The sequence below is a fragment of the Liolophura sinensis genome, chromosome 11 (genome assembly GCF_032854445.1).
Source record: "Liolophura sinensis isolate JHLJ2023 chromosome 11, CUHK_Ljap_v2, whole genome shotgun sequence".
In the NCBI taxonomy this organism is placed as follows: Eukaryota; Metazoa; Mollusca; class Polyplacophora; order Chitonida; family Chitonidae; genus Liolophura; species Liolophura sinensis.
In genome coordinates, this window is record NC_088305.1 from 2,037,089 (window position 1) to 2,063,882 (window position 26,794).

At 39.8% G+C, this 26,794-nt stretch overlaps 1 protein-coding gene across 9 annotated transcripts in view; it reads left to right on the forward strand.

Annotated features, from left to right (window-relative positions):
• The window catches only part of LOC135477754 (5'-AMP-activated protein kinase subunit gamma-1-like), a 239,971-nt gene that overhangs the window by 194,398 nt on the left and 18,779 nt on the right, over nt 1-26,794 (forward strand). For all 9 annotated transcript variants that reach the window (XM_064757953.1, XM_064757952.1, XM_064757949.1 and 6 more), the window contains 2 exons: nt 19,380-20,021; nt 22,310-22,361. In XM_064757953.1, coding sequence (XP_064614023.1) covers nt 19,380-20,021; nt 22,310-22,361 — 694 coding nt within the window. The remainder of the gene's footprint in view (nt 1-19,379; nt 20,022-22,309; nt 22,362-26,794) is intronic.

Below are 26,794 nucleotides of genomic sequence, written 5' to 3' on the forward strand. Positions count from 1 at the left end.
TAGCTTGTTGTTTTTTACTTGTAGTTGACAGATCTCAGTTGAACATTTCACTTATTACTGTTAATTTTTAGTATTTGTATATTACGTGGGCTTTATGGGAATCTGATAACTGCCTGAATCTATAATTGTATAGGTATAGCAGCCATATATATATATATTAATGGGTCACACCTACATCTATTTTAAGGATTGCCTCATGTGAAAACCCCCACAGTATATCCTGTTCACATCATAAAGTTAATAATTTTTTTTACGTATGTATTTATTTGATTAGTGTTTTATGCTGCACTCAAGAATATATCACTTATACGACAGTGGTGAGCAGTGTTTTGTATGGAGAGTTAAGTCTGTAGGTTACTTTTTATAATCAAGTATACTTGGATGTAGGGCCTATAAGAGACACAAGTTCACAGGAGTTCTGAATAGGGGCGCTCTCGCATATACCAGAAGTTGGGGTTAGAACCCTGGTGACACATGACCTTCTCACTTGAACATGGGGTGAATGGAGCGTTTTCTAATCCCAACTTCCAGTATATGTGAGCGATCGCCCACATGCGGAACTAAAAACAGGAGGTAAACCCAAACTTTAATTTGATTCATAATGAAAACACCAGGTGGATTTATCTGTTTTTGTACCTGAACTCTGTATACGTACTTGTGTACAAATTAGCCTACTGACTTCCAGTACAGAGAAGGTGTGCTCGTCCTCGTGCGATAAGGTGAATACCCTGAATAATGTCAAACTTTGTCCATTACTAAGTTGCTCAATTTTCCAGACTCTGGGAGTTCTATTGATTTTAGAATGGTTTTTAGAGAGGCTCGGGTGTGGAAGGTAGGATGATATCCAGCTGAGAAGGTGTAAAATATGGGCACCAGAATTAATATCTGATGACATTTATCTGCTACCAAAAAAAACGTTTTGTTTTTGAATTGTTAGACCATTTAGGGCAAGTTATCAGAGGTTATGTGATAATTGGGAGTATAAATAGTACAACATAACAGCTGTGATTACGCACACCAGAGCCTGTAATATGGACAGTTTACAGTAACAGTCTCGCACATGCCCAGCTTGTTATGCACATGTATTTTAGACTGTCTTCCTAATTCCCCAGTCTTTGTGCACAAATGAAAAGAGCAGCTGTCAGAGGAAATAATGCACTATTTTGATTTGATTTTGGAGAAAAAACTGAACAATACATATAATCAAATAAATTAATTCACCTGAAGTTTGATATGTGGCATTAGTATGACGCCAAACACTTAAGTTTTTTTCTCATGAGAAATTAATCAAACTTCACATAAAACACTTAAATGGCGCTCTAAGCTGAATGACTCAGAGTCTCAAGCTCTAGAGAAATTATCAGCTCTAGCTGTGATGATCAACTCTACGAGAAATGATCAACTCTAGGAGAAATGATCAACTCAATAAAAAATTATCAACTCTAGGTGAAATACAGTATTAAAAACTATAAGATAATGTAAAATGCCAGCAGTTGAAATCCTACTTGATCAAAAAAAGAGTTTGTGATGCATGCATTTTGACATATCTCCACTTGCTGCTGTATATGTACTCATTCTGGCTTCCCCTCTGGCCGTACCCCACATGGGAAGGTCTTCCAGCAACCTGCGGATGGTCTGGCTTTCCCCCGTGTTCTGCCTGGTTTCCTCCCACTGTAATGCTGGCCGCCCTCATATAAGTGAAATATTCTTGAGTACGGCATAAAACACTAATCAAATAAATGAAATAAATAAATCCTTTATATGTACGAGTGTAAGTTTAGTCCTGCTGTAGATGTTAAGGGATACCTACAGTATCTGACAACTGGTCAACGCACTAGAGAAGGGCTGAACTGTTTACAAGTGTAGCGTGCAAAGGATAGTTGAGGGGACAATTGCTTGTATTTGTTCTTTAGTTTTTTTCTCTTGAGACATGACATTTCCGTGTTTGTCAGGCTAGTCATTATGACGCAGACAGTTATGTGATATATTCAGAGGCCAGGCCGTGCTGATACAAATATGCCCTGCATTGATGAATGACGTGCCTTTCTCAGGCATGTCTTGACAATAGATGTTTTTTTTTGCTTTGGAGGAAAGTTTTAACAGAAATTTTTGTGATGTTTAGAAAGCTGAAGTATGTCACATACTCCATTGTTATCTGGATTTTTTTTTTCTAAATTGTTGAAGGAAGACTTTGTTGTTACTTTCCTGTGTCTTAATTAAGGTGTTGGTGAAGGTGCAGATATTGACGTCAGTGATAGGCACTTGTGCACGAACACTGCAAAACCATTTGTCTTTGCATGGTCATGATTTTTACTCGTCACAGTCTTCCTTCTGCCTTGCAAATTTAATCAGTCATTATTATAACCTTGTATTCTTTATACTTTTTTAACAACATTACTTTTAATTTGGCCCTAACGGGGATTTAATTTACATGCCTTAAGACTTTAATTAATTGTTACGTATTTTAATGGCAGATTACTTTGTGGATCCATATATTTTCAGGGCCATGAAGATTCAGGGGCAATAACTCCCTGTGTAAAAATTCAGCTAGCTCATTAAGATTGGAATATTCAGGTGTTTGATGAGTTTTACTGTTGCTTGGGAGAGAGGGTTTTGTCTGGAAAATCGACAAAAGCAGACATAAACCATGTTTTAATAGTTTTCTCAGGTTAGCATCGTATCTTCTTGACAAACCTCTGAGGTAGGGTTCCCTCTCTTAATGATTTCCTTCGTTGATGAGACAACCCCTCATCAGTGTGTTCTGTAAAAAAAAACAGGTTAATATAAAGCACGAAAAAAAAGTGTAATAAACATCTGCAGAAAACTATCTATCAGAAACTTCCTGTAAACGTGTCTGACTCTAATTTGCACAAATTATGATAGTTAAAATTTTTGCTGGATTATTTTTTTCATGGGATCAGTCTATTTAATAGCAAACCCAAAGGCAAAAAAATTATTCTGTGATTCAATAAAAATCATTTCCATTTGTAGTTCTGTTGAAGCCTGAAAAGATTTGCTTGTGTGACGTACTTTGTCCGCATCTCTGTAGGTTCAGAGTTTAATAAGACCTCTTAGACTCCATTGTGAAATCGTCTTAAGTAAACAGAGTGCGGGAATTCTGATTGTGACATTCTGCTAGGTTATAATGACCTGTTTAGATTAATTTACCTCTGGGTTCCTAGATGCTCGTCCATGATAAGATCGGACACTATTAACCTTGAGGGTCACTCTAACCTAGATTCATAACACTGGTGTTAGAGTTAGATGTAAGCTAGAACATGTGGCACTAGTGTAAGTTTGTACTAGCTTACCTTGGCCTATAATTGGTTTGTTTGTGTACATGTACAGGTGTTTATAGTGCGTCAGGACCTGTTTAGTCCATTGGGTCTGACCTTTGTTACTGGACGGCATGCATATTGACCAATCCAATATCACCAGTTTCACAAAACCTTTCTTCACAGTTTCACTTTAAGTTTCCTTTTCTGAAGAGCTGATTGCAGGAAGCTACTTAAGGCATACATTAAAAGGAATTCTGAAGAGAAAGATCATAGTGTTAAGGAAAGCCTATGCCAAAAATTTTCATTTTTGAGGCATATTTTATATCTTTTAAATACCGTTCTGTTTGATGTATATTTAATTCCGTCACTGGTCGGAAATTGTTGGAAATGATGTTAACACTGGACTTACTGGCTTCGCGGAATGAGATTAGCGTGTCGGTCACGCACTTATACTATATATACTGTAAATTACCTAAAACTTCGACCATAAAGAGCATTTTTGGGGGCAAATAAATGTCATGAGATATTACTTCTGGTGCGAAAATTTACATTTTCCCAGTACGATATCATCCTACCTTCAAAACACCTTTGAAAGCACCTTTCTAAAATCAGTAGAACTCCCAAAATCTGAAAAATGAGCAACTGGATGGAGTTTTAGGTCATTTAGGATAGGCTGAATTTGTTTGTATGCACACATATATACTGTCAGGTACGTGCATGTCTGCAGTTGAACATACTGGACTACCATTGCTGACAAGTGAATGCGATAAATATACTTTGGTTTTTTTTTTTTTAGATTTTTGCGAAGAGCTCAGGCCGTTTAAACTTTTGAATTCTGAAGTGGGCTTTATAGACCGGTGCTATCAGACTTTAATCACGACACTGAATGTTGTAATAACCCTTTTAACCCATGAGTAAAAGATTACTGAAATAATGTTCTCACAAAGTGCTTCCTTATGGTGAACATGAGGGAAAAAAAGGTGGTGTCACATCACAGTTCTTAAATACTGTCAGTATGGCTCATGAGGCCCACCATAGAATTCAAATATTTAACACTCTTTAAAAAATGTGAAAAAAAAGGATGCTTTTTTTTACTTTAAATATTATTTTTGGTGCTGAAACTTACATATTTCTAGTGGAATATCACCCTAAATTCCAAACACCTTGAATCTCAAAATGTTTTGCTGAGAACAGTAGAACTCTTAGAATCATGCAAAATGTGGGTGTTTTGCAGTACTTAGACATGGTACATTCACATGGTCTTTTAACAAAAATACCTGAGCTGTCCAGATAGTTTATAGAAGTTCAGAATGTGTGCTAGAACTTTAAGCTTTTCTCCAGTGTCACAGCTACTGTATTGCCGAGTGTCTTCAAATTTATGTCCTTGGGCAATTCTTTCGTGGCCTTTTCTTCCATGCAGAGCCTTTCCTTTTCAGTGTAACTATCGTTGAAACGAGGATATTCAGTACCCAACCTTTGGCCTTGTCAGGCATAAAGCGTGTTTTCTTTGCAGTCAATCAGGTGTCATACCTCAAGTGGGAGGTGAGCGAAACATGAACACAGGTAGAAATCTAGTGTTGTATACTTGCCTCTCGCCTGCATTGTAATGTGGCGACTTTCCCTGTCAGTTAGTCTCAAAAGGCATGTGATAAATGACAGCCTTCCAGATCGGCATTGAAAATGGGCAGCTGAGATTCCGAGCTGTTGAAATGCCAACCAGGGCCAGACTGACTTTAGGATATTAACATGGTCTGAGCTGCTCGGCTGTATACTTGTGTATAAGTCCTGCAGTGTTATGTATCCATACCTCCTTGTGTATACCTGCATGTATGTACTGGGAATGAGAGGCTGGGAGGGGAGCATAACAGTGAGGGTGCATGCTAGTTGGTATATGTACCTATGTGGGCGGCAGGATACGCCGCCACATTCTAGGGAGTTGTAGGCTGTAGGTTGGGGGAAGTCCCTAATAACCTTGAATCAGGGTTAAGCTAGACAGCTGTATTATCCACATACATTGGCAGTGCGGAGAATCCAGTCTTAGCTCTCCACCTCTGCTGGAGTAGAGTAGTCAGTAGAGGCCGACCTCTGGTGTTGCTTTTTTGCTGCTGCAGTATACTGGCTTCATACATCCCTCTGATATTTAGGTCAGTGTACAGCACTGGCCTGGTGCTGAAGGCTATAACCAGTGAGATAGAACTGCCTGGACTGATCTGTATGTACTTATATGATGCTGTGGTGTTGGTGGTGATGGTGGGTAGCTTCTGGAGATGAAGTACTAAGCTGCTAACAAGCCTGCAGGGTCACTGGAACAAATAAGGATTACCTGGGCCACAGGCTGGTGTTAATATTGAACTGCCATATGACTGGTCAGCTGTATTCTGTAGAGTGAGGAGAGTGGACCCTGTAACAGGAGCCAGGATAGATTAATTGTCACCAAAACACACACAGGGGATACGCCCGTCATGCACCCAGCAGCGGCAGTAGTGTGTTAGCGGGTGAGTTGTGGGTCACACCGCCCGCCCATCAACCACCACTGGGTAAGGACAAGGCCTGACTGCCAGCCGCAACGACCACGACGGAGACAGACAGACCATAGTCTCGCCCTTCCTCCGTCTGCGATGCCAAAGCATTACATTCACTGGAGACCTAAACGCTGTCGTAAAAAGTCACCCAATGAGGAAACCCGAGGCTGAGCAATTGTCGTGCTGCGCCTCGGTGCAGGCCATGTTTCCAACTGCTTCCGGTGCTGTTGCAGTGTAATGCAGCCACAGCCTGGTTACCAGTCATCTCTCCAAGTAAGCCCTTAGCTGCCTAACGTTACAGGTGCAATCAGCATGGTTACCCCACCCAACCTACCTACATCTACTTGTCTGTATCTACTCCATCTCATCCCCCACCTCCTAATTTTCCCATCCCCTCATCCCTAATTCCTCTGAAAAAACCTGCAACACCCACCCTCCCATTCCTTCTATACCCTCACCCCTGAATTCCCCCCACCCCTCACCCAATAATTCCTCTTATTCCCCCACCCTCTATTTCCCTCTGTAGCATCACCCCCTAATTCCCCACACTCAAATTCCCATATCCCCCCCACCCTCTAGTTCTCCCTTTTGCCCCACTTGAATTCCCACTATCTCTCCAGCTGCTCACATTACAGGTATAATCTTTCATCCTTCAGAGATGACCTTTCTGGTTGTTTTGATTGTGCTCCACATTCCGGCCTGTTTTTAGGTTATAGGCAATGCAGTCTAAAGTAACATGTCATGTGCGGTTTATCCACAGACTACTACCATAGTGCACCTGTATGGCAATTTGCTGAAAGGCAAATTTTGACGAGAATTTTGACCAGGTGTAATTATGACTGCGTGTATCCAAACATGTTTTGGTGCTACATCTATCAGTGTGCAGCATCCACGCATGCAAGTCATGTTTCGCAGGAATATAACTGTCAGTCTGACTTTTCGCACCTAAATGTTGCATGCTGATGTTAAATATATTTTAAACAAAAAAAATGTTTGGTGGAAGAGTCAGTAAGGCCGATATGTGTCTGTGGCATCAGGGGACTTAATTAACACTTTGCACTGATGATAAGACCTTTGTTCTGACGATAATACCATGCCACTGACAATGATACCTGTGTACAGATGATAATACCTGTGCATTGATGATAATGCCTGTGTACTGGCAGTAGTACCTGTGTACAGATGATAATACCTGTGCATTGATGATAATACCTGTGCACTGGCAGTAGTACCTGTGTACAGATGATAATACCTGTGCAATGATGATAATACCTGTGTACAGACGATAATTCCTGTGTACTCACGATAATACCTGTAGACTGACGATAATATCTGTACACTGACGACAATACCTTTGCATTGAGGATAGTACCTTGGCACAGACTATAATAACTTTGCATTGAGGATAGTACCTTTGCACAGACTATAATAACTTTGCACAGACTATAATACCTTTGCATTGAGGATAGTACCTTGGCATAGACTATAATAACTTTGCACAGACTATAATACCTTTGCATTGAGGATAGTACCTTGGCATAGACTATAATAACTTTGCACAGACTATAATACCTTTGCATTGAGGATAGTACCTTTGCACAGACTATAATAACTTTGCATTGAGGATAGTACCTTTGCACAGACTATAATAACTTTGCACAGGTGATAATACCTTTGCATAAATGATAATACCTTAGCACAAACATTAAGAATACTTTAGCTCTGGCCGCCCAATTATGCAGCAGCTCCGTAGACTTCATTTTTGCATGGTGACATCATCAACCCATATGAAATGCACAGCTATGAGAGATGTACGTATACGGAAATGTGAGTACTGTGGATTTGATGCAGTGCTACATGAAGAACCATGGTAAGCAGCACGAGTTTCGAAATGTGATGTGCAGTTGTTCAGTAACGATAGTGATATGCAGGCATAATCAGGAACTGTGCGTCACACATCTTCAAATGTTGTTAAATAAGGTCTTGGTTGTGGAAAGTGTTCCACAGCATTCATGGTGACATTAAGTGGTGTTACATCAAGTTTGTTTGAAATTGACCCAATTAAGTTGTCTCCACCAATGTTGCATGCATATTGGACTCATATTGATTAGGGCTCAAAAATCAGTATGTCTAATGTGACATTTAAAGAATCGTCATCTGCATTTCAAAGGCTGATGGGTTTCTGAAGGGCACTTCGTGCAGGTTTTCGTCAGCTGCGGAGGTGAAAAAATTAACTGTCACCGTGGAAGTAGAAATTCTTCAGTCAGGTTGTAATTTTACTTCAGTGGAATAAAGAAAGGTACAAACGTAACAGCTGACCCTTACTTCCACAAACCAAACACCTACCCACACTCATAACCCCAACCTCATCCTGCGCTGACTAGCCACGATGGCTCAGTTGGTCCAGCGTCTGCTACGGGGGGGGGGGGGGGGGGGGGGGGGGGGGGGGGGGGGGGGGGGCAGTAGATCCAGGATAGATCCAGGGTAAGGTCACACTTAAGACCTTAAAGAGGAAGTTGTAGCTTCCTTGCTTGGCATTCAGCATTAAAGGATAATGCAATGACTGGTTGGCCCATATCAGTATAATAGCTCGGGGCGGATCGCCTTACTTGCCTTCATTATGTCGTCTTGTAGAAGCAACGAAAGATAAAAGAGCAGTGCTTGCAACATGCATGCTGCAACAAGGAGGCACATTACAGGCACTCTAAGGACTCCTTCATGGCAATGTGACTGAAAAATTGTTAAGAGTGATGTTAAACACCAAGCTCTCACTCACTCATCCTGTGCTTTGCACATACTGGTGTGCACCTCAGAGCATCAACACTACTTGACACATACTGGTATGCACCTCAGCTCATCAACACTACTTGACACATACTGGTGTGCCACCTCAGAGCATCAACACTACTTGACACATACTGGTGTGCACCTCAGAGCATCAACACTACTTGACACATACTGGTGTGCACCTCAGCTCATCAACACTACTTGACACATACTGGTCTGCACCTCAGAGCATCAACACTACTTGGCACATACTGGTCTGCACCTCAGAGCATCAACACTACTTGGCACATACTGGTGTGCACCTCAGATCATCAACACTACTTGACACATACTGGTGTGCACCTCATATCATCAACACTACTTGAAACATACTGGTGTGCACCTCAGAGCATCAACACTACTTGGCACATGCTGGTATGCACCTCAGAGCATCAACACTACTTGGCACATACTGGTGTGCACCTCGGAGCATCAACACTACTTGACACATACTGGTATGCACCTCAGAGCATCAACACTACTTGGCACATACTGGTCTGCACCTCAGAGCATCAACACTACTTGGCACATACTAGTATGCACCTAAGAGCATCAACACTACTTGGCACATACTGGTATGCACCTCAGAGCATCAACACTACTTGGCACATACTGGTGTGCACCTCGGAGCATCAACACTACTTGGCACATACTGGTGTGCACCTCAGAGCATCAACACTAACATACTGTATTTCACCTAGTGTGGTATGTGATAATGCACTTTACTAATCACATCAATGTCTTAAAATGATACTTTTAATGCCAACACTTAATAATTCAGAATCAAACAAAATATCAGTTGTGAAATACAGGACGCAGTATCTACCCCTATGCTCCAGTAATCTACCTCATCAAAATCTATGGATGTGAGCAGCTTACAGGTCCTTGTTGCTTGTGTCTGCAGTCAAGTTGCCATGCTTACGGAAGTAATTATTCTCGACGGATCATTGAAGGTCTTCAAGTGCTGATACGTTTTCATGAAGAGAGACATACACACCTGTACATGTACATGTGTGTACAAAACTCAGGTACACATTATTGATCCCCACCGATGACTTCACATCCTTTTGTTTCCATCCCTGTTGCCTCTCGGAGTTAATTATCCCTCTTGCATCACTTGTAACTGGCGATAGGCATAGTTGTAGTTACGCTCTCTATAAGCCATTTTGTCCCACAGGAACAACAGAAATTTGCGTTTTCCAAATAGATGTTCTAAAAGCTGGCAATGATGAGACAACCAGCAATTTATTTTGCTCTTCCAAGACGATGAGGATATATGCACTGCAATTAAGTCTTTGTGACTTCTTCTGTGATGTTAAGTCTGTTAATTAATTAGGCGAAACCAGTTTTACTTCGTGTATTTGTGTTATTATTGTATTGCTCATCAGTCATTACAGCGATTAAACACTGACTCCTGTCTGTCCACCTTACCAGCTTTGTACTAGGAACTCTGCAAGGCTACGTGAAGAAGTAACCTTCGCACTCAGTTCTGTAAGATGAGGTCTCGTGATACAGGTATTAATTCTTGCCCTCAATCCCTGGGCGAGGATTTATTGCCAGCTGACTTCCCACATACAGAGGCTAAGCAGATTATTCAACAGTTGTCACGGTTACACGCAGGTCATGTAGGTCTGGCAATTGATTTTCTCACACCCAAGTGTCAGCAAGATGATAAAGTCTGTCACTGGCATGCAGCTATTCCTCAAATTATTTTTCCAGATTGTGGACAAAATGTTTCATGTGTTACAGTTAAATAGATAATTTTTGTTTCATTGACTCTTCCTGCCTTTTATCAACAGAGCAGCCAGGACAAAATTGTGAATATTACTAGGGTTTCTACATGTATGATGACTCAAATAACAGGGAGTCACAAGATGTTAATTCAGATGATTTGACCTTATCAGAAACTGACAGGTAACCTTTGAACTCATGACTTTTGACCTAGTGACAGCCAGGTCATTGTGACCTCAATCTGCATGTAAACCTGGCCAGACACATTTAGGTCAGTGGTTACCATTGTGCAGGTCAGGTCAATTTCGCCAGAGGCTAACTCAGGTTTATTTGATGTAAATAATTGACTATTGCTCATTGACCTCTTCACCGCATGATTATATAGAAATGATCAAATGTTTACTTTCTGAAATAATTATGTTTGCATAAGAAGGTTGAAGCCTTATCAGTTTTACCACTTGTTTATATTTGGGGTAGACTAACTCCCCAACCTTTTCACACATGAAAGAACAACTTTCAGTGTGATTTATGCACTTTTTTTAATTTGATTTTGGAGATAAAACTACATTTGTTGGATCGGCCAATTTCAGGGCTAATTGACAAAAGTACAACTTTGTCAGTCAGCACAGAATAATGCCATCAGAATATTCTTGAATAAACACCTTACAAACATGTGAAAAGGTTAAAGATGTATAGTAGGTGTTAATGTTATTTGAAAGTGTCTTGTGTAAGAATTTGCTTCCACTTGTGAAAATTGTAGCTAGCCTTCACTAGTAGCGTATAAGTATAGTACTTTGACTCTACCATACACCTCACGGCCCTCATTATGAGTGGAAAAGTCTTGTCTACACATTAAACACCAGTGAAATAAATATGTAATCAAAACAGCCACATGACCGAAGAATTCTTGGCCCTGAACCTAAAAACCAGCTGTCAAAATAAAACCAGAAGAAATGAAAAGAAAACACAAAAAGAGTAGACAGAACAGATGCAGCATGAGAATTGCTAAAGGTTTCTGTCTTGATTGGATGTCTATTTTCTTACCCATACAATTTGCATTCATGTACTCTTATGTTTTCTGTCTTAATAAATAATAAACATTATCTCTGCTAAATAAGTATTTTGTCATATTTAAACAAAACACTAATTGTTCAGTCCATTTATACATGTACTTGTAGTGTGAATCTCAAAGACATATTCAAGCACTGTACCAGTAAAACATGTACAGGTAAATAGTTTGCACCTGTTTTGTTTTTCATCTTTCTCTCTGTAAACAAATAGCAAGGTCAAAAGATAGCAAGTGTAATATCCATTCCCAGTACATGGCATAATGACAGATTGTTGAGGTTATTCCCACAGAAGGGTTAATTAAACAGATTGTGGGTTGTTGTGGACCTCATCTGCACAGGTGAAAATCAGTTTGATTCCTGTAGGTTGTGGGCTGTTGTGGACCTCATCTGCACAGGTGAAAATCAGTTTGATTCCTGTAGGTTGTGGGCTGTTGTGGACCTCATCTGCACAGGTGAAAATCAGTTTGATTCCTGCAGGTCGTGGGTTGTTGTGGACCTCATCTGCACAGGTGAAAATCAGTTTGATTCCTGCAGGTTGTAGGTAGTGGACCTCATCTGCACAGTTGAAAATCAGGTTGATTCCTGCAGGTTGTGGCATGCACAATGAAGTCAATCCTGACTCCTGAACTTCATTTGTTAGGTATAAGTGATTGAAAAAATGGCAGAAATGTAGAAGTGTTTCAGGCATGCAGGTTATGGGTGCTACTGGTGAAGAGTTCTCTGATTTGACCACTCTGCATAATAAAAATTAATTTTTTTTTTACAAAAACTCAGCATTAATAGAAAAATTCTGTATTAATATCTAAAAAATGTACCTTGATATAAAATTAAACATTAAGACAGTAACTTACACATACATGGACAAGTCTGGTCATTACATGACCAGGTGACCTTCTTCATAGCACAAGCGTGATAACCAGGATGTGTCGAGTTTAACTTTATAAACCTTAGTAATTCCAATTAAATTTCAGTGACAGAATTGGGTTTTATCTGTACATAATTAGGTACGTCTGTACTTAATCCCCTAATCAATGCCTCAAATCCTGTCACTTTTACATTGTTACAATATTCTTAGTTGTTCATTAGATCTAGCATCAATTCAGTCCATGTTGGGACGATCTGCGGAAACTCTGCCAAGCCGGCCAACCTAAACATGGATTGATATGTAAATCCTGGTGAGTTTTCATTCCATTCCATTTTAAGAGAGTAAAATGGAATGTTAAAGTAAACAGAAGTATGACTTTTGAGGCAAGGGTCCATGCAGGATTCTCATTCAATTATACCAGAATTTCTGGCGATACATATACCTTAATTTAATTTAATTTTAAATGAAAAGGCAAAGTAGACCAAATGTGTACATGTATAAAGTATCACGCTTAAAAGTCTGGAAAGCAGACCTTTTAATTTTTGTGATAGTGCATAGCAGAGATATCGCAGAAAGACAAAATCGCACACCTTGACACAATCGAAAGCGCTGCCGTGTTCTCAACTTACCCAACCAGGTGATTCTTGATTCTGTGACTCCTAGTTCTGTTGACGTCACAGAGAATCGTTGTATCCATATGACCATGTTGTAGGGTTGACAAGTAATGTTTTCTTAAATTGGTCTTGAAAGGATTCTGGATAAAAGTTAATGTACAGAGTTACAAGGATCATCGGAACAAACTGTCTGTGACCATTAAGGTCTGTGTCCACTACTCATCCGAAATAACTAAGGTTAAAGTATTTGTTGACCTTTCTTTCAAGTCTACATATCTTGGCCGTGATATAAATATGGCTGCTACAAGACCTGTTCATGTATATGTTGTCAAGACATATAATCTGTGACTGTGCAATATTTATTCTGTTGATATTCCAAATTGTCAATATTACAGCTGATTCAGCTTGCCTGGGCTAGCCGCTGCTCTTGTTTCACAGCTCTGATTTGGGTCAGCCAGTTTACATTTGTGTACATACATGTACATTAATATGAAACTATTTGCATGCGGTGTATGTCGGTCAGGCTAACAGCTGGTAGATGTCGGCTGATTTTGCAGCGTGCATCATGCGGATATGACTAACCCACAAGTGTTCCCTGTCATCACAGTAGACTACAACACAGTCTTTTATAGTTCTCTTGTACCAGACAATGGGATGGTCTGATTCACCTGCCATGTTAGATTTGTGATCTCTAAAACTGCACACAATTTAATTGACAAAGCAAGCAATTTCAGGTATATTAGCCTTTCAAGATGTCACCTTTTTGGAATCTCTATACCTGATCCGAAACATCAACCATCAAGTGCATTTTTGGAGCTGAAACATGGAGGGGGGGGGGGGGGGGTGGTCAGTATAAAGAATATCATCTGGCCTTCCAAACAAACCTCAAAACACCCATTCCCCCAGGCTTTGCCCAGTTTCCTCCCACCAAAATGCTGGCCGCCATAGTATAAGTGAAATATTCTTGAGTACGGCGTAAAACACCAATCAAACATGGTAGCCAAAGGGTTCACTGTGTCAACTTAGAAGCAGACCTGTCCAGTTTCCTCACATCATAATGCTGACTGCCGTTGTGAAATATTCTCGAGTATGGCTTGAAACACAAAGCAAATTAATAAAATAAATAAATAGTAACAAACCTGGAAATTGTCGTAGAAAAATTACATTATTACAGATAGAACTGAAACGGCCAGAAAAAAGCAATTCCAACATTTAATTAGTTTTAGGAAAAGTGTTTCAAATAATTTTGACCAGTTTAAGTGAGAGGCCTACATGTATTCCATATGAAAAGTGGTTAAATAGTAAGAGTTGTGAAGCTTTGTCTCTCTACCTAAGCAACTGTGCCAGATATAGGCTATTGACCTTGGCAAGGTATTCAGTCTTCTAACAGCCCCCCTCCACCCCCCTTTTCGCCCCCCCCCCCCCCCCAACTTTTTGACTTATCACTCAACAGATGGTTTGGGGTATAGGATGACCTTGCCAACTGCATTTATCATAGCCTTAGAGACCAGCATGCTCAGAAGGCTGCATTGACCTACATGTATGTTGTTCCCATCTGTAGTCTGCAGGGAGAAATCTCCACACAAAAGTGGTTATAGGCTTCAAGCAGCTGTTCCTAAAGGTCAGAGGAGTTCAGATACCCGTAGAGAAAAATGGCCTGAATTAATCAGACAGACTTAAAGTAAACCTCAGAGTTGCGGTAATCTTTGCAGCATTGATTGGCTTGGCAGTACTTAACAGATAACCAGGCTAAAAACAACAGTGTTTTGATGTTTAAAATTTTATATGTTATGTTCCAGTACGGTTAATGACAGTATACTTAGCTCGTGACTAATTGTCAGGGTTTTGACTGATTTTTAGAGTTCTATATTCATCTTAGAAAGGTGATGGAGGTTAGTTTGGAAGGTAATATGATGAAATAGTGAAAATATCGAGGTTTCTGCAATAAAAACAATATTTTATGACCTAAAATGGAGGTTGAATTTTTTGGGCATATGCAGTAATAATATTGTGATACCATCAAAACAAACATTACCTGCCATATAAAAACAACTTATTTTTGAGAATTTGACTGTGACCTTCATTTCATTCCTTACACATTTTGTGAGGTTGACCTTGATTCTTAACAATGAAATTAACCTTCAAATTAACATGTTCCATCATATTGTGCGATATTTTTGTAATGGCCGTGGTCCATATTCTCACAAAGCAATGACAAAAGACTTGGACTGGTAGTGAAATTGCCCAACTTGTCATCCATGATTTTGTAAACACAGCCTGTTCCTTCTCAATTCTTAAAATTTTATTTTTATTTATCGAATTCATCATGCAATAAAATAAATTTTTTTATCACAGCCCTGAATTAATTGATAAATAATTAATTGGTAAATAATTTAGTCGTCTGAAGTTTTTATGAGCATAGACATGATTTGTCCATGTCATTTGTGTGGTTAAGCTGTCGACATGTGACGGTCAGGTCATATATACCTACAGATAATCAATAATGTACAATACAGTGTTTTGTTGGCAGCCTATGCATGTTGAACAACTCGCTTGAATACCTTAAACTGTGTCAAATCAATGCATGCATTATAAATAGAAGGTGCAGATGGTGTAGAAAGGAGTTGGCAGGATTTCAACATAACACAAGGTTTGGCCCCACCTGGTAATGAAATAGCTGCCTCCAACTGGACTGTGAGGTAAAATTTGGCCTTGCCAGTTAGACTTGCGCAAATTACCAATGTCTGATTACTGGTAACTGGTTCCAACTGGATTGTGAGGGAAAATTTGGCCCTTACTTGTTACACTTGCAAATTACCAATGTCTGATTACTGGTAACTGGTTCCAACAGGATTGTGAGGGAAATTTTGGCCTTTGCTTGTTGGACTTGCGAAGTAGCAACATCTGATTACCATGCAGTTACAAAGGTTCTAATTGAACTTTGAGGTAAAATTTGAGATTCGCTTGTTAGGTTTGCAAATTATCAATGTCTGATTACTGGCAATTGGTTCCAACTGGATTAATTGTGAGGGAAAATTTGATCTATGCTTTTTTTTTTTTTAAAATGTCACCTTAAACTGACTGTTCCTTTCCCCCACCTTCAAATATACCGTTTGAGTTAGCTCACCCAGGATCACAATAACAAAGAGTCTTGTGGGAATGCTTTGAGGCTCGGAACTCAACAGGTGTATGAGACGTTATTTGCTAGTCCACTGTGATATTTCTTGCACCCAAGGGCATGTAATTCATGTGTGGAGAATCAATTGTCTTGACAGCAGTATAATGAAGGAGCCTGTTACTGGTTAAAGATGAAAAGCAGCCAAGACGATAATTGCCAGGTATGTTGGGAGAAAGACGTGCATGGCGTCGCTTCCCCTGAGGCTCTGAACTCTGTCACACTTTTCCCAGGTCCGAATAAGAACAGAGATTCTGGTGAGAAAATTAATCTTGCGATGTTTCTTGGGAAGATGCTGGATGTAGAAGTGATGTTGAGACTCTGCAGCAGCTCACACACAAATCACTTGATTAGGTCTGCCACTGCCTCAGGTTTCTCTGATAGGTGGAGCATGCAAGATTGGCGTGTAGGTAACTGACACACTGTGCAGAGCTGCATGGACTCACATAAATGTACATGTACACAGCAAAGCATATATTCACATGTACACGTGTAGCATATATTCACATGTGTACGTGTAGCATATATTCACATGTACACAGTGTAGCATATATTCACATGTACACGTGTAACATATATTCACATGTACACAGTGTAGCATATATTCACATGTGCACAGTGAAAGCATGTATTCAAATGTTCTAGTACTGGAAAATAGGCTGAGACCACTGTGGGTTTCGAACCAGCGTCCTCAGACTCAGGCACGAAATCGCAATACATGTTAACCGTCTAGACCACACGACCAACAGGCCTGGTTTGAAACCCACAATGGTCTCAGCCAATTTTCAGCACTAGAGTCTGTGCTATATTCAGAATATGTAATCTCTGTTAACAGTCGTTATACTGTTACCTAATATACATATTGCTCATATTACAAGGCTCTATTATGCATTATTTACGAGGCAGCACAGTGGAAGGCTAGGATTATTTGGATTTATAGGCTGTTTTTGCTGGTATACCCTAATTCCTCAACCTTTTTTGCAAGTGACAGAGCAACTTTCAGTGCAGTTTATGCACACCTTTAATTTGATTTTGGAGACGAAACTACACTGCTTGGATTGGCCAATTTCTGGGCTTCACGAAAAGCATAAGTTTACCCGTCTACACAGAATAATGCCTTCAAAATATGCTTGAATAAATCACCTTCGTCTTAATGTCAGCCTGTGCAAGGACAGATCATGAAACACAACATTCGAATCTGTATACTGTAATACATTCCTCGTAGCTGACGCTGTATAAAGTGTTTGGAAGACCATGTGACTATGGGGTTTAATTATTAGCTAATCGGGCCTCCGTGGCTCAGTTGGTTAGCGCGCTAGCGCAGCGTGATGACCCACCAATGCAAGTGAGTTAAAGTCCAGCTCATGCTGGCTTGCTCTCCAGTCGTACATGCGAAGGTCTGCCAGCAACCTGCGGATGGTCGTGGGTTTCCCCCGGGCTCTGCCCGGTTTCCACCCACCATAATGCTGGTTGCCATCATATAAGTGAAATATTCTTGAGTACGGCGTAAAACACCAATTAAATAAATAAATAATTATTAGCTAATCAGTGAGTTAGTTACAAATTATAGACTTGGGCCTGGGATCACAAAGTGATCTTAGACTTAAGTCAAAATTTCAATCATTGAACTGTGTACGTTTTCTTTTGTTATTTTAGCTGATATTTAGTTTACATTAATTTTCCCAGAATTTATGTTGTCAAGTAATATTTTGACCTAGAAATAACAATTTTAAAGTCGTTTAAAATTTTGACTTGAGTTCAAGATGTGTTTGTGATCCTGAGGTTTGGAGTTACTTGTTACTGAGACAAATGGATTGTCTTGTCAAGATCTTGACATCTGTGGTCTTCCATATAAAATTTGTCATATCTGAGAATGTTTGGCTGTTACTTCCAAAAGTCTGTGGTTTTATAATACTTGGATTTCTTCCATCCGTAAAACGGAAGGCCGTCATACATGTTGAGTTTTAAAAAAAGTTAAATATTTTTGTGCACAGGGTTAAAACGCCAATCAAATAAAGAAGTAGTGTCTTATAATGATGAGTAGCTGATAATTTAAACATAGGCACTGTTAATGTAGGATTGTATGTTGGCATGTTTGTCCTTTGGCTGTGTGGTCTCCGGGAATGATTCCTACAGACTAATGATAGAATGAGCACGCTATACATCATCCCGGTCACAAACATTTTGGGCCAATTAATTAATCAATTAACAAATACCAAAGTTCATACGGCTGTGCCATATAGACATGGTGGAAGCAGAAGCTGGTATATTAATTACCGGGTTGTTTTGGTGCAGGATAAATAAGTCATTTTCACATTTCAGGAGGCTGCAGTTTTTTTTAATAGAAATGTCGCGGGATCTTGCATTACAGGGGAGCTGGGTGCTGATATTCTCAGTAATTTATAGTTAACTTATATTAAAAACAATGGAGAAGCTGAAAACACCAAGTGAAAAGTGTTTAATTTTAAAGCTTGCCGTTTTATTGGCAGCTTTGTTGTGGCATGTGTAGTGGCTTGTATCAAGAAATGCGAATGTCACTCATATACGCTGTTTTGTTCAGAGTGATGTACAGTTATGGTTAATTATATCACACTTGTATAATAAAATGTTGTTGATAATACCGCGTGTGACGGCATGATGGTATATATACTTCCCCATAGAATAACTGAAGCATCACAAGAGCCCTGTCTATAATCTGAGGCCCACGTGGTTAACAAATCACAACTCTTGTTACACTGGGAATTTTCAACGTTTTCAACCTCTAAAGTACTATTTTCAGTAGAATTTATGCCTGCAGTTAATATGAAAATGCTGGTAAAATGATTTATTTGTGTCATTAAAGATGCAAGCTCCCTAAAACTGTGCAAATTATTTCTCTTCACCCCGTAATTCTGTCAGAATGTTTAAAAATATTGGTCGGGAAGGTGGTCGAAAACATTGAGTTAGAGTAATTCAAGACTGTGAAGGTTTTGTGTGTGAACTTGCCGGGTACAAATGTGTGGGCACATTTAAATCACTACACATACCTGCAATGGGGAGTTGTAACGCTTATTGCAAATCCACCAAATACTGTCAGAAAATAGTTATGCAAGAGTATAGAACACACTCTACATTGGTAGCTCTCCTACTGTTGTCTGTATAATAAGGTGACAGTGTTGACAATGAATTGATATTTAATGTAAGAGGTCATTGGCAACATGTCAACTCCTGGGCAACATTTAAACTAAAATTATCTCACAGTGAGTGTATTAACTCGGAGACAATGTGTTAACTCACCACCGTTTCTTATGTTTTGTAGGATTTGAGCGCCTTTGCCATGCCTCTCCTGGAGTCCGATGTGAGGGATGTAAACATGGCGGGTGACCTTGACATTGAGCCAAGGACACGTACAGGGTCGGGGGCCAGTGGGCTCAAGTCTCTGATTCCAGGAAAGTTACGCACCAGAAGTAAATCAGGTGACGAACAAGCCAACGTAGTCAACAAAAATAACAACGCATCACCGTCTACGTCCAAGATGAAGAGCTTCTTTGATTCTTTTAGGCCACGTTCTAAGTCGGATTTATCCGGAGTGAAAAAACCAAAGAAATCTGCCGGTCGCGATATAGCGAGTGGCGACCGTCCAAGCATGGACAGGTCAATGGACGAATCGCAGTTACTTGCTGCAACGAGGACAGGTTTTGGTGAACAGACCAGCCCATTGGGGCCAGGTCAACCTTCTGGAAAGGTCACTCCAAGGTCACCACCCACAATGCCACAAGGCACAACACCAATGGGACAGATACTAGAGGGACAAATGTACAAAAATAAGGATAACATAGCGGACAGTAAAAATAAATTAACAACGCCGAGTCCTGTAGGAAAGTTCATGAATACTTTCCGAGCGCGTTCGAATTCGGATTCCAAGGCCAAACGACCGGAAAGGCCAAAGGTTATCATGCAGGTCAGTGTTGGTTTTATTGTCATTTGTTAGTGTGGGTTCCCCCAGGCTCTGCTCTGTTTCCTTCCACCATAATGTTGGCTGCAGTTAAATAACTTAATAAATAAATATTTGATAGGGTACACAGATATAACACTTTGTGTGTACACATGTAACACGTCAGTGGATACAGTTTGTGTAAACATGTGTACGTGTACTTAAACATTAGTAGGTACCGTTTATGCAAACAGATCTGCGAATAATATGTGAGTTTGTGTAAACATAGCAAAAGAAAAAGCTTATTTAGGTTGTGTACTAGTGATGAGATCAGCCGTGGCTGTTGTGATGAAAACAGGGACAAGGGAGATAACTGCTGTGATGCGCACATTGTACATTTGTATAACAGTGCCAGAAACATAAAAGTGATAAGGCCGTCATTAGGAGTATGATTGTATGCCTGAAAATTGTCCTAGTCCAAGTTTTTATTGAATTGTTGAAAGAAGTTTTGTTTTTTCCACAAATGTTATTTTATTTCAATTGCCAGAATATAAAAAAAAAAAAAAAAAGAATGGCCAAACAGCTGATTATTGCCATTCCTGGATTCATATGACAGATCTGCCTGGGGACATCCACCATTATACTGTGTATATCTGTACTTCACATGTATGAAAAGTTTATCACTAACTGGCCAAAAGTCAGTGATTAATTTTATTTATTTATTTGATTGGTGTTTTACGCTGTTCTCAAGAATATTTAACTTATACGACAGCAGCCAACATTATGGTTGAAGAAAAATGGGTAGAGCCCACGACCTCCGTAGGTTGCTGACAGACCTCCCCACGTACGGCCGGAGAGATAGCCAGCATGGGATAGACTTGAACTGACAGCAGCCGCTTTGGTGGGAGTCTCTTGGGTTATTGCGCCTTGCTGTGCTAAACCCGCTGGCCACTGAGGCCCTGTCAGTGGTTTACACAAGGCTTTCCAGTTTCCTCATTCCATAAAAGTGACAGTCATGAAATGAAGGCATAAATCTTTGAGAGCCGCATTAGGCAACATTCAAATCAACAACATCACATATAGTTTTATACAGTTTCACATAATTTTCTTTTTTCTCTGTCCACCAACCAACCAAGCACATCTAATGAACATTGTTTCCCCAGTGTCAGAAGTGGGTGATGAATCAAGTAGTTTCATTCACATACATGATTATTGTTGCCGCTGCGGATTGTCCCAGCGAATGATGTTGGAGGCGTAAATTTAGCTCTAGCTGGTTTGACTGCAACTTTAAACATGTTGAGGGGCCTCCGTGGCTCATTTGGTTAGCGCGCTAGCGCAGTGTTATGACCCTGGAGCCTCTCACCAATGCAGTCGCTCTGAGTTCAAGTCCTGCTCATGCTGGCTTCCTCTCTGGCTATGCGTGGGAAGGTCCGCCAGCAACCTGCAGATGGTCGTGGATTTCCCCAGGTTCTGCCCAGTTTCCTCTCACCGTAATGTTGGCCGCCGTCATATAAATCCAATATTCTTGGTTACGGCATAAAACACCAGTCAAATAAATAACTAAATAATTGTGTGGATGGGGCCTCTGTGGCTCAGTTGGTTAGCTTGCTAGCGCAGCGTAATGACCCAGGAGCCTTTCACCAATGCAGTCGCTGTGAGTTCAATTCCAGCTCATGCTAGCTTCCTCTTCGGCCGTAAGTGGGAAGGGTCTGTCGGCAACCTGCAGATGATCATGGGTTTCCCCCCAGGCTCTGCTTGGTTTCCTCCCACCATAATGCTGGCCGCCGTTGTGTTAGTGAAATATTCTTGAGTCCAATGTGAAACACCAATCAAATAAATAAATAAACATGTGGACTTCAGGGACTGTCTGCCGTTGCATATAGACCTGAATTAATGCAACTGAATTTGTTTGTAGAACAACTTGAATGTAATACATTAGATGACGCCAGTTTTATGTTGTGATTTATTTAATGGTGAGCCAGTATAAACAAAAAAACAAACAGAAATGAAATAAAACTGAAAATTCATCCTTTTACATGTATTTTGTCCAATCTGGATGTTTTTTATCATTTTTTTCCCATGACTTTCTAATCATGTAAATCTGTCTTCAACAGGAAGAATTGCTGGGAAGCTCCACATTTTTCACAAATTAGATGATTTAAAAATTTTATTTTTGTTTCCATATTCTCCTGTCACATTGTAAGGAAATTTATTTTGCTTTGAAAATCAAGAATTTTAATTGTTGATGGCTCAGTGCATTATAAAAGTAAATATATCAATGATTTGCATATTTTTGTTTTTTTTTGACATTTCAGAGAAGCCTTAGTCCCCCAACAACCCCAACAATGGACGGTTACCGTCAAGGAAGTGAGTATAAGATGTGTGCTGAACATAATTATCAAATATTATTGTAAATGACTTTAAATTTCACACTTGACTAAGTTGCACATTTTTCCTGATTCTGAGAGTTCTCTTGAGTTTAGAGGTTTGCTTGGAGCATTGGGTGATATTCTACTGGAAAATTGTAAATTTCAACACCAAAAATAATATTTCGAGACATTTATTTGCCTCCAAAAATGCACTTTTGTGGTCTAAATTTTAGGTCTATTTGGAGGGGTGGTGGTCGGGGGTGAAGCAAATATTACAGTCAGTGACTTAAAATTTCACGCATGACCAAGTCTCTCATTTTGCCTGATTCTAAGAGCTCGTTTTGATCTTGGAAGGGTGTTTTGAGGTTTGTTTGGTAGGTAGGATGATACCCAACTGGAATAATGCAAGTTTCAGCACCAACGGTGGTATTTGTTGATCTTCATTGGCCTCTAAAAAAATCAAATCTTCAGGCAAAGTGTTAGGTCATTTACTGCAAATCTTGGAAGGTCTGTTAGAGGCACTGAAAAAATGGTAGTGCAACAGGGCTTTTGCAGTTAAAACATTTTCTGCATGAATGAATATGAGTAAAAACAATGTTTCAGGTGTACAAAAATTTTGTTCATTTTCTGAGTTTGATACGATATGATTTATTGCGTCTGTATACTTTATTTGACCTAAGGCTAGCACTTACAGACCTTAAAGATATTTTTTGCCAACACATAAGTTTTTCTGAAAAAAAAAAATGAACCACACTTCACAAAAAAACAACACTTGAATTACCATGTAAGGAAAATTGCATGTTTTAAGATAAAAAGATATAACATTGTTGAACAAAATTGTGAGTTCATATAAAAACAGTCTTCATGAAATCAGTTTTAAATAATTACACAGCACTGCAATCATACTGTTAAATATAAGACCTGAAGACATAATTTCCCTTTTTCCTTAATTAGTTGTGTTCAGTTATTCATTCAGGCTGAGAAAGCAAGCAAGATGTTGCTGTGTTGTGACGGTCTCTATACTGTTTTGTAATAGCTCCAGAAAGAAAAATTACTCTGTCCTTAATGTTATCTGAATTAGTTTGTGTGGAAAATACCAGGTTAAATTCCCTGCTGTGGTCATTTAAAAGTGCCAAGTGTTGTATTTGGGACGAGACGCTTAACGGCTGAGCATTGCAGAGACTGTACTGGGCGTTTACGTGTATAAGTGGGTAGCTGGCTGTCATCGATCCTCAGACCACGTGCTTTTGGCTCTGACATAAACATAATGGTCACGTGACTGAGCACTCCCATGAGTCTCGACAGGCCGACAACATTGACGGGTTGGCGTGTGTTAGGTTCCTTTTGCGTTTTACAACTACCTTTGGATGATTTTCACGCAATGGTGACCTTTTATGAGAGCTTATATATTTTTTGTTTTGCTCCTGTTCAGAAGCCTTGGAGAAAAATTAACCGAGTTTAATATTCATGAGTTTGTGGGTGTGAAAACGAGGCTGTGTGTGTCAGTCCGGATGTTGTCGTAGTCACTGACCTTCAAGCTTTCGTAGATTCCGGCTGGAAAAAGAGTATTATCGCAAAGAGGTGTGAACTACAGTTCGAAATAACGATCCTTCTCGTCACGTATTAGGTCGTTCCGTAGTAAGACAGGCATGGCACTTCAGAAAATCTTACAGAAATCGAGCAGTCGGCAGAGACGAGCGTCTGAGCCTATTCAAGCAGGTAGGGAAGGAATCGCCGGCCAGTTGACCCTGCTGGACTAAGCCACACCGTAACCACACGTCAAAATAACTCTATAATCCGTTGATTGACCGCCTAACTACTTTTCGGTCGTCTTAGTACATGCCACACGGATGTCTTACTAATAGTCACGGTGATGTGTTTACCACTGGGAATCGTCTGAAAATAGAAAGAACACGAACACTGTATGTTGTTTAGATAAGATGCAGAGTTCTATATGTAGCTTTCATAAACACACGTAGACCATGTTAATGTGGTTTTTTTTTTCCTTTGGCAAGCTAAATGTCGTCTCCTTATTTTTTGAATCTCACATTTACCCAGTGCACTCAGATATAAAAAAAAAATTAAATGCATGTATTGATGTTTAACTTGTTGAAGTATATATGTCAGGATATGTATTTAAATGTTTAAAGGCGATGGAGTTAATATATGTACTATATTTTATTGTACATTTCAAGTGTACTTTCAGTTTTATGACACACTGTCAGCATTTTATTGTACCAGTAATAAAAATAAAAATGTAGGAGTGGTTTACATCAAGTGTGGCAGTACTCAAAATCTCAAATTCTGACCTCATCCTTCCTAACCATGCGTTGAGTACGACGTTAAACCCCAAGCACTCACTCACTCCTAACCATGCCTTCCGGTTGCACTGAAAAAATATTTAGAAATCAGCTTGTTCTTTAGAAATCTTGCACACAACTGGTACATTATAGTTGTTGTAAAGAAGCTTCTATATATATGTCTATGATATCAACAGTTTGTATTTGTGTAAACTGTACTAATTGAAGAGTTTTTTTGTTATTGGGTAAATTTCATCATCACAAAATCATTGATTGAATTTGTTAGATTCATTTAGTCATTTATATCGGGAATTCGTTAGTATCATTCAGAACAGAATTATCTTGTGTAATGTGGTACAACAATGTCAAGCTGATCTGATTTTGTTTACGATTTAATCTAAAACCACTCCTAGGTTTTAACATGCAGGCCCGATCAATATAAGAAATTTTTTTTTCTAAACCCTTAGCCACTTTCTCAGAAAGTTGCTTGCTTCAAAGAAGGCTGGGTTTTTTTGTAGTTAGATCAGACATAGATCTCGCATTCTGTGAGAAACAAAACATTTTTTTTTTCATTGTACATGTGTCAGGGTATAGGATGGATACAGGCACACATTAAACATGTGTCATGGCATAGGATTGATACAGGCACACATTGTACATGTGTCAGGGTACAGGATTAATACAGGCCCACATTGTACATGTGTCAGGGTATAGGATTGATACAGGCATACATTGTACATGTGTCAGGGTATAGAATTGATACAGGCACACATTGCACATGTGTCAGGGTATAGGATTGATACAGGCACACGTTGTACATGTGTCAGGGTATAGGATTGATACAGGCACACATTGTACATGTGTCAGAGTATAGGATTGATACAGGCACACATTGTACATGTGTCAGGGTATAGAATTGATACAGGCACACATTGCACATGTGTCAGGGTATAGGATTGATACAGGCACACGTTGCACATGTGTCAGGGTATAGGATTGATACAGGCACACGTTGCACATGTGTCCGGGTATAGGATTGATACAGGCACACATTGTACATGTGTCCGGGTATAGGATTGATACAGGCACACATTGTACATGTGTCAGGGTATAGGATTGATACAGGCACACATTGTACATGTGTCAGGGTATAGAATTGATACAGGCACACATTGTACATGTGTCAGAGTTTAGAATTAATACAGGCCCACATTGTACATGTGTCATGGTATAGGATTGATACAGGCACACGTTGTACATGTGTCAGGGTATAGCGTTGATACAGGCACACGTTGCACATGTGTCAGGGTATAGAATTGATACAGGCACACATTGTACATGTGTCAGAGTATAGGATTGATACAGGCACACATTGTACATGTGTCAGGGTATAGGATTGATACCGGCACACATTGTACATGTGTCAGGGTATAGGATTGATACAGGCACACATTGTACATGTGTCAGGGTATAGAATTGATACAGGCACACATTGTACATGTGTCAGGGTATAGGATTGATACAGGCACACATTGTACATGTGTCAGGGTATGGGATTGATACAGGCACACATTTTACATGTGTCAGGGTATAGGATTGATACAGGCACACATTGTACATGTGTCAGGGTATAGGATTGATACCGGCACACATTGTACATGTGTCAGGGTATAGGATTGATACAGGCACACATTGTACATGTGTCAGGGTATAGAATTGATACAGGCACACATTGTACATGTGTCAGGGTATAGGATTGATACAGGCACACACTGCACATGTGTCAGGGTATAGGATTGATACAGGCACACATTGTACATGTGTCAGGGTATAGGATTGATACTGGCACACATTGTACATGTGTCAGGGTATAGGATTGATACCGGCACACATTGTACATGTGTCAGGGTATAGGATTGATACTGGCACACATTGTACATGTGTCAGGGTATAGGATTGATACAGGCACACGTTGCACATGTGTCAGGGTATAGAATTGATACAGGCACACATTGTACATGTGTCAGGGTATAGGATTGATACCGGCACACATTGTACATGTGTCAGGGTATGGGATTGATACAGGCACACATTGTACATGTGTCAGGGTATAGGATTGATACTGGCACAC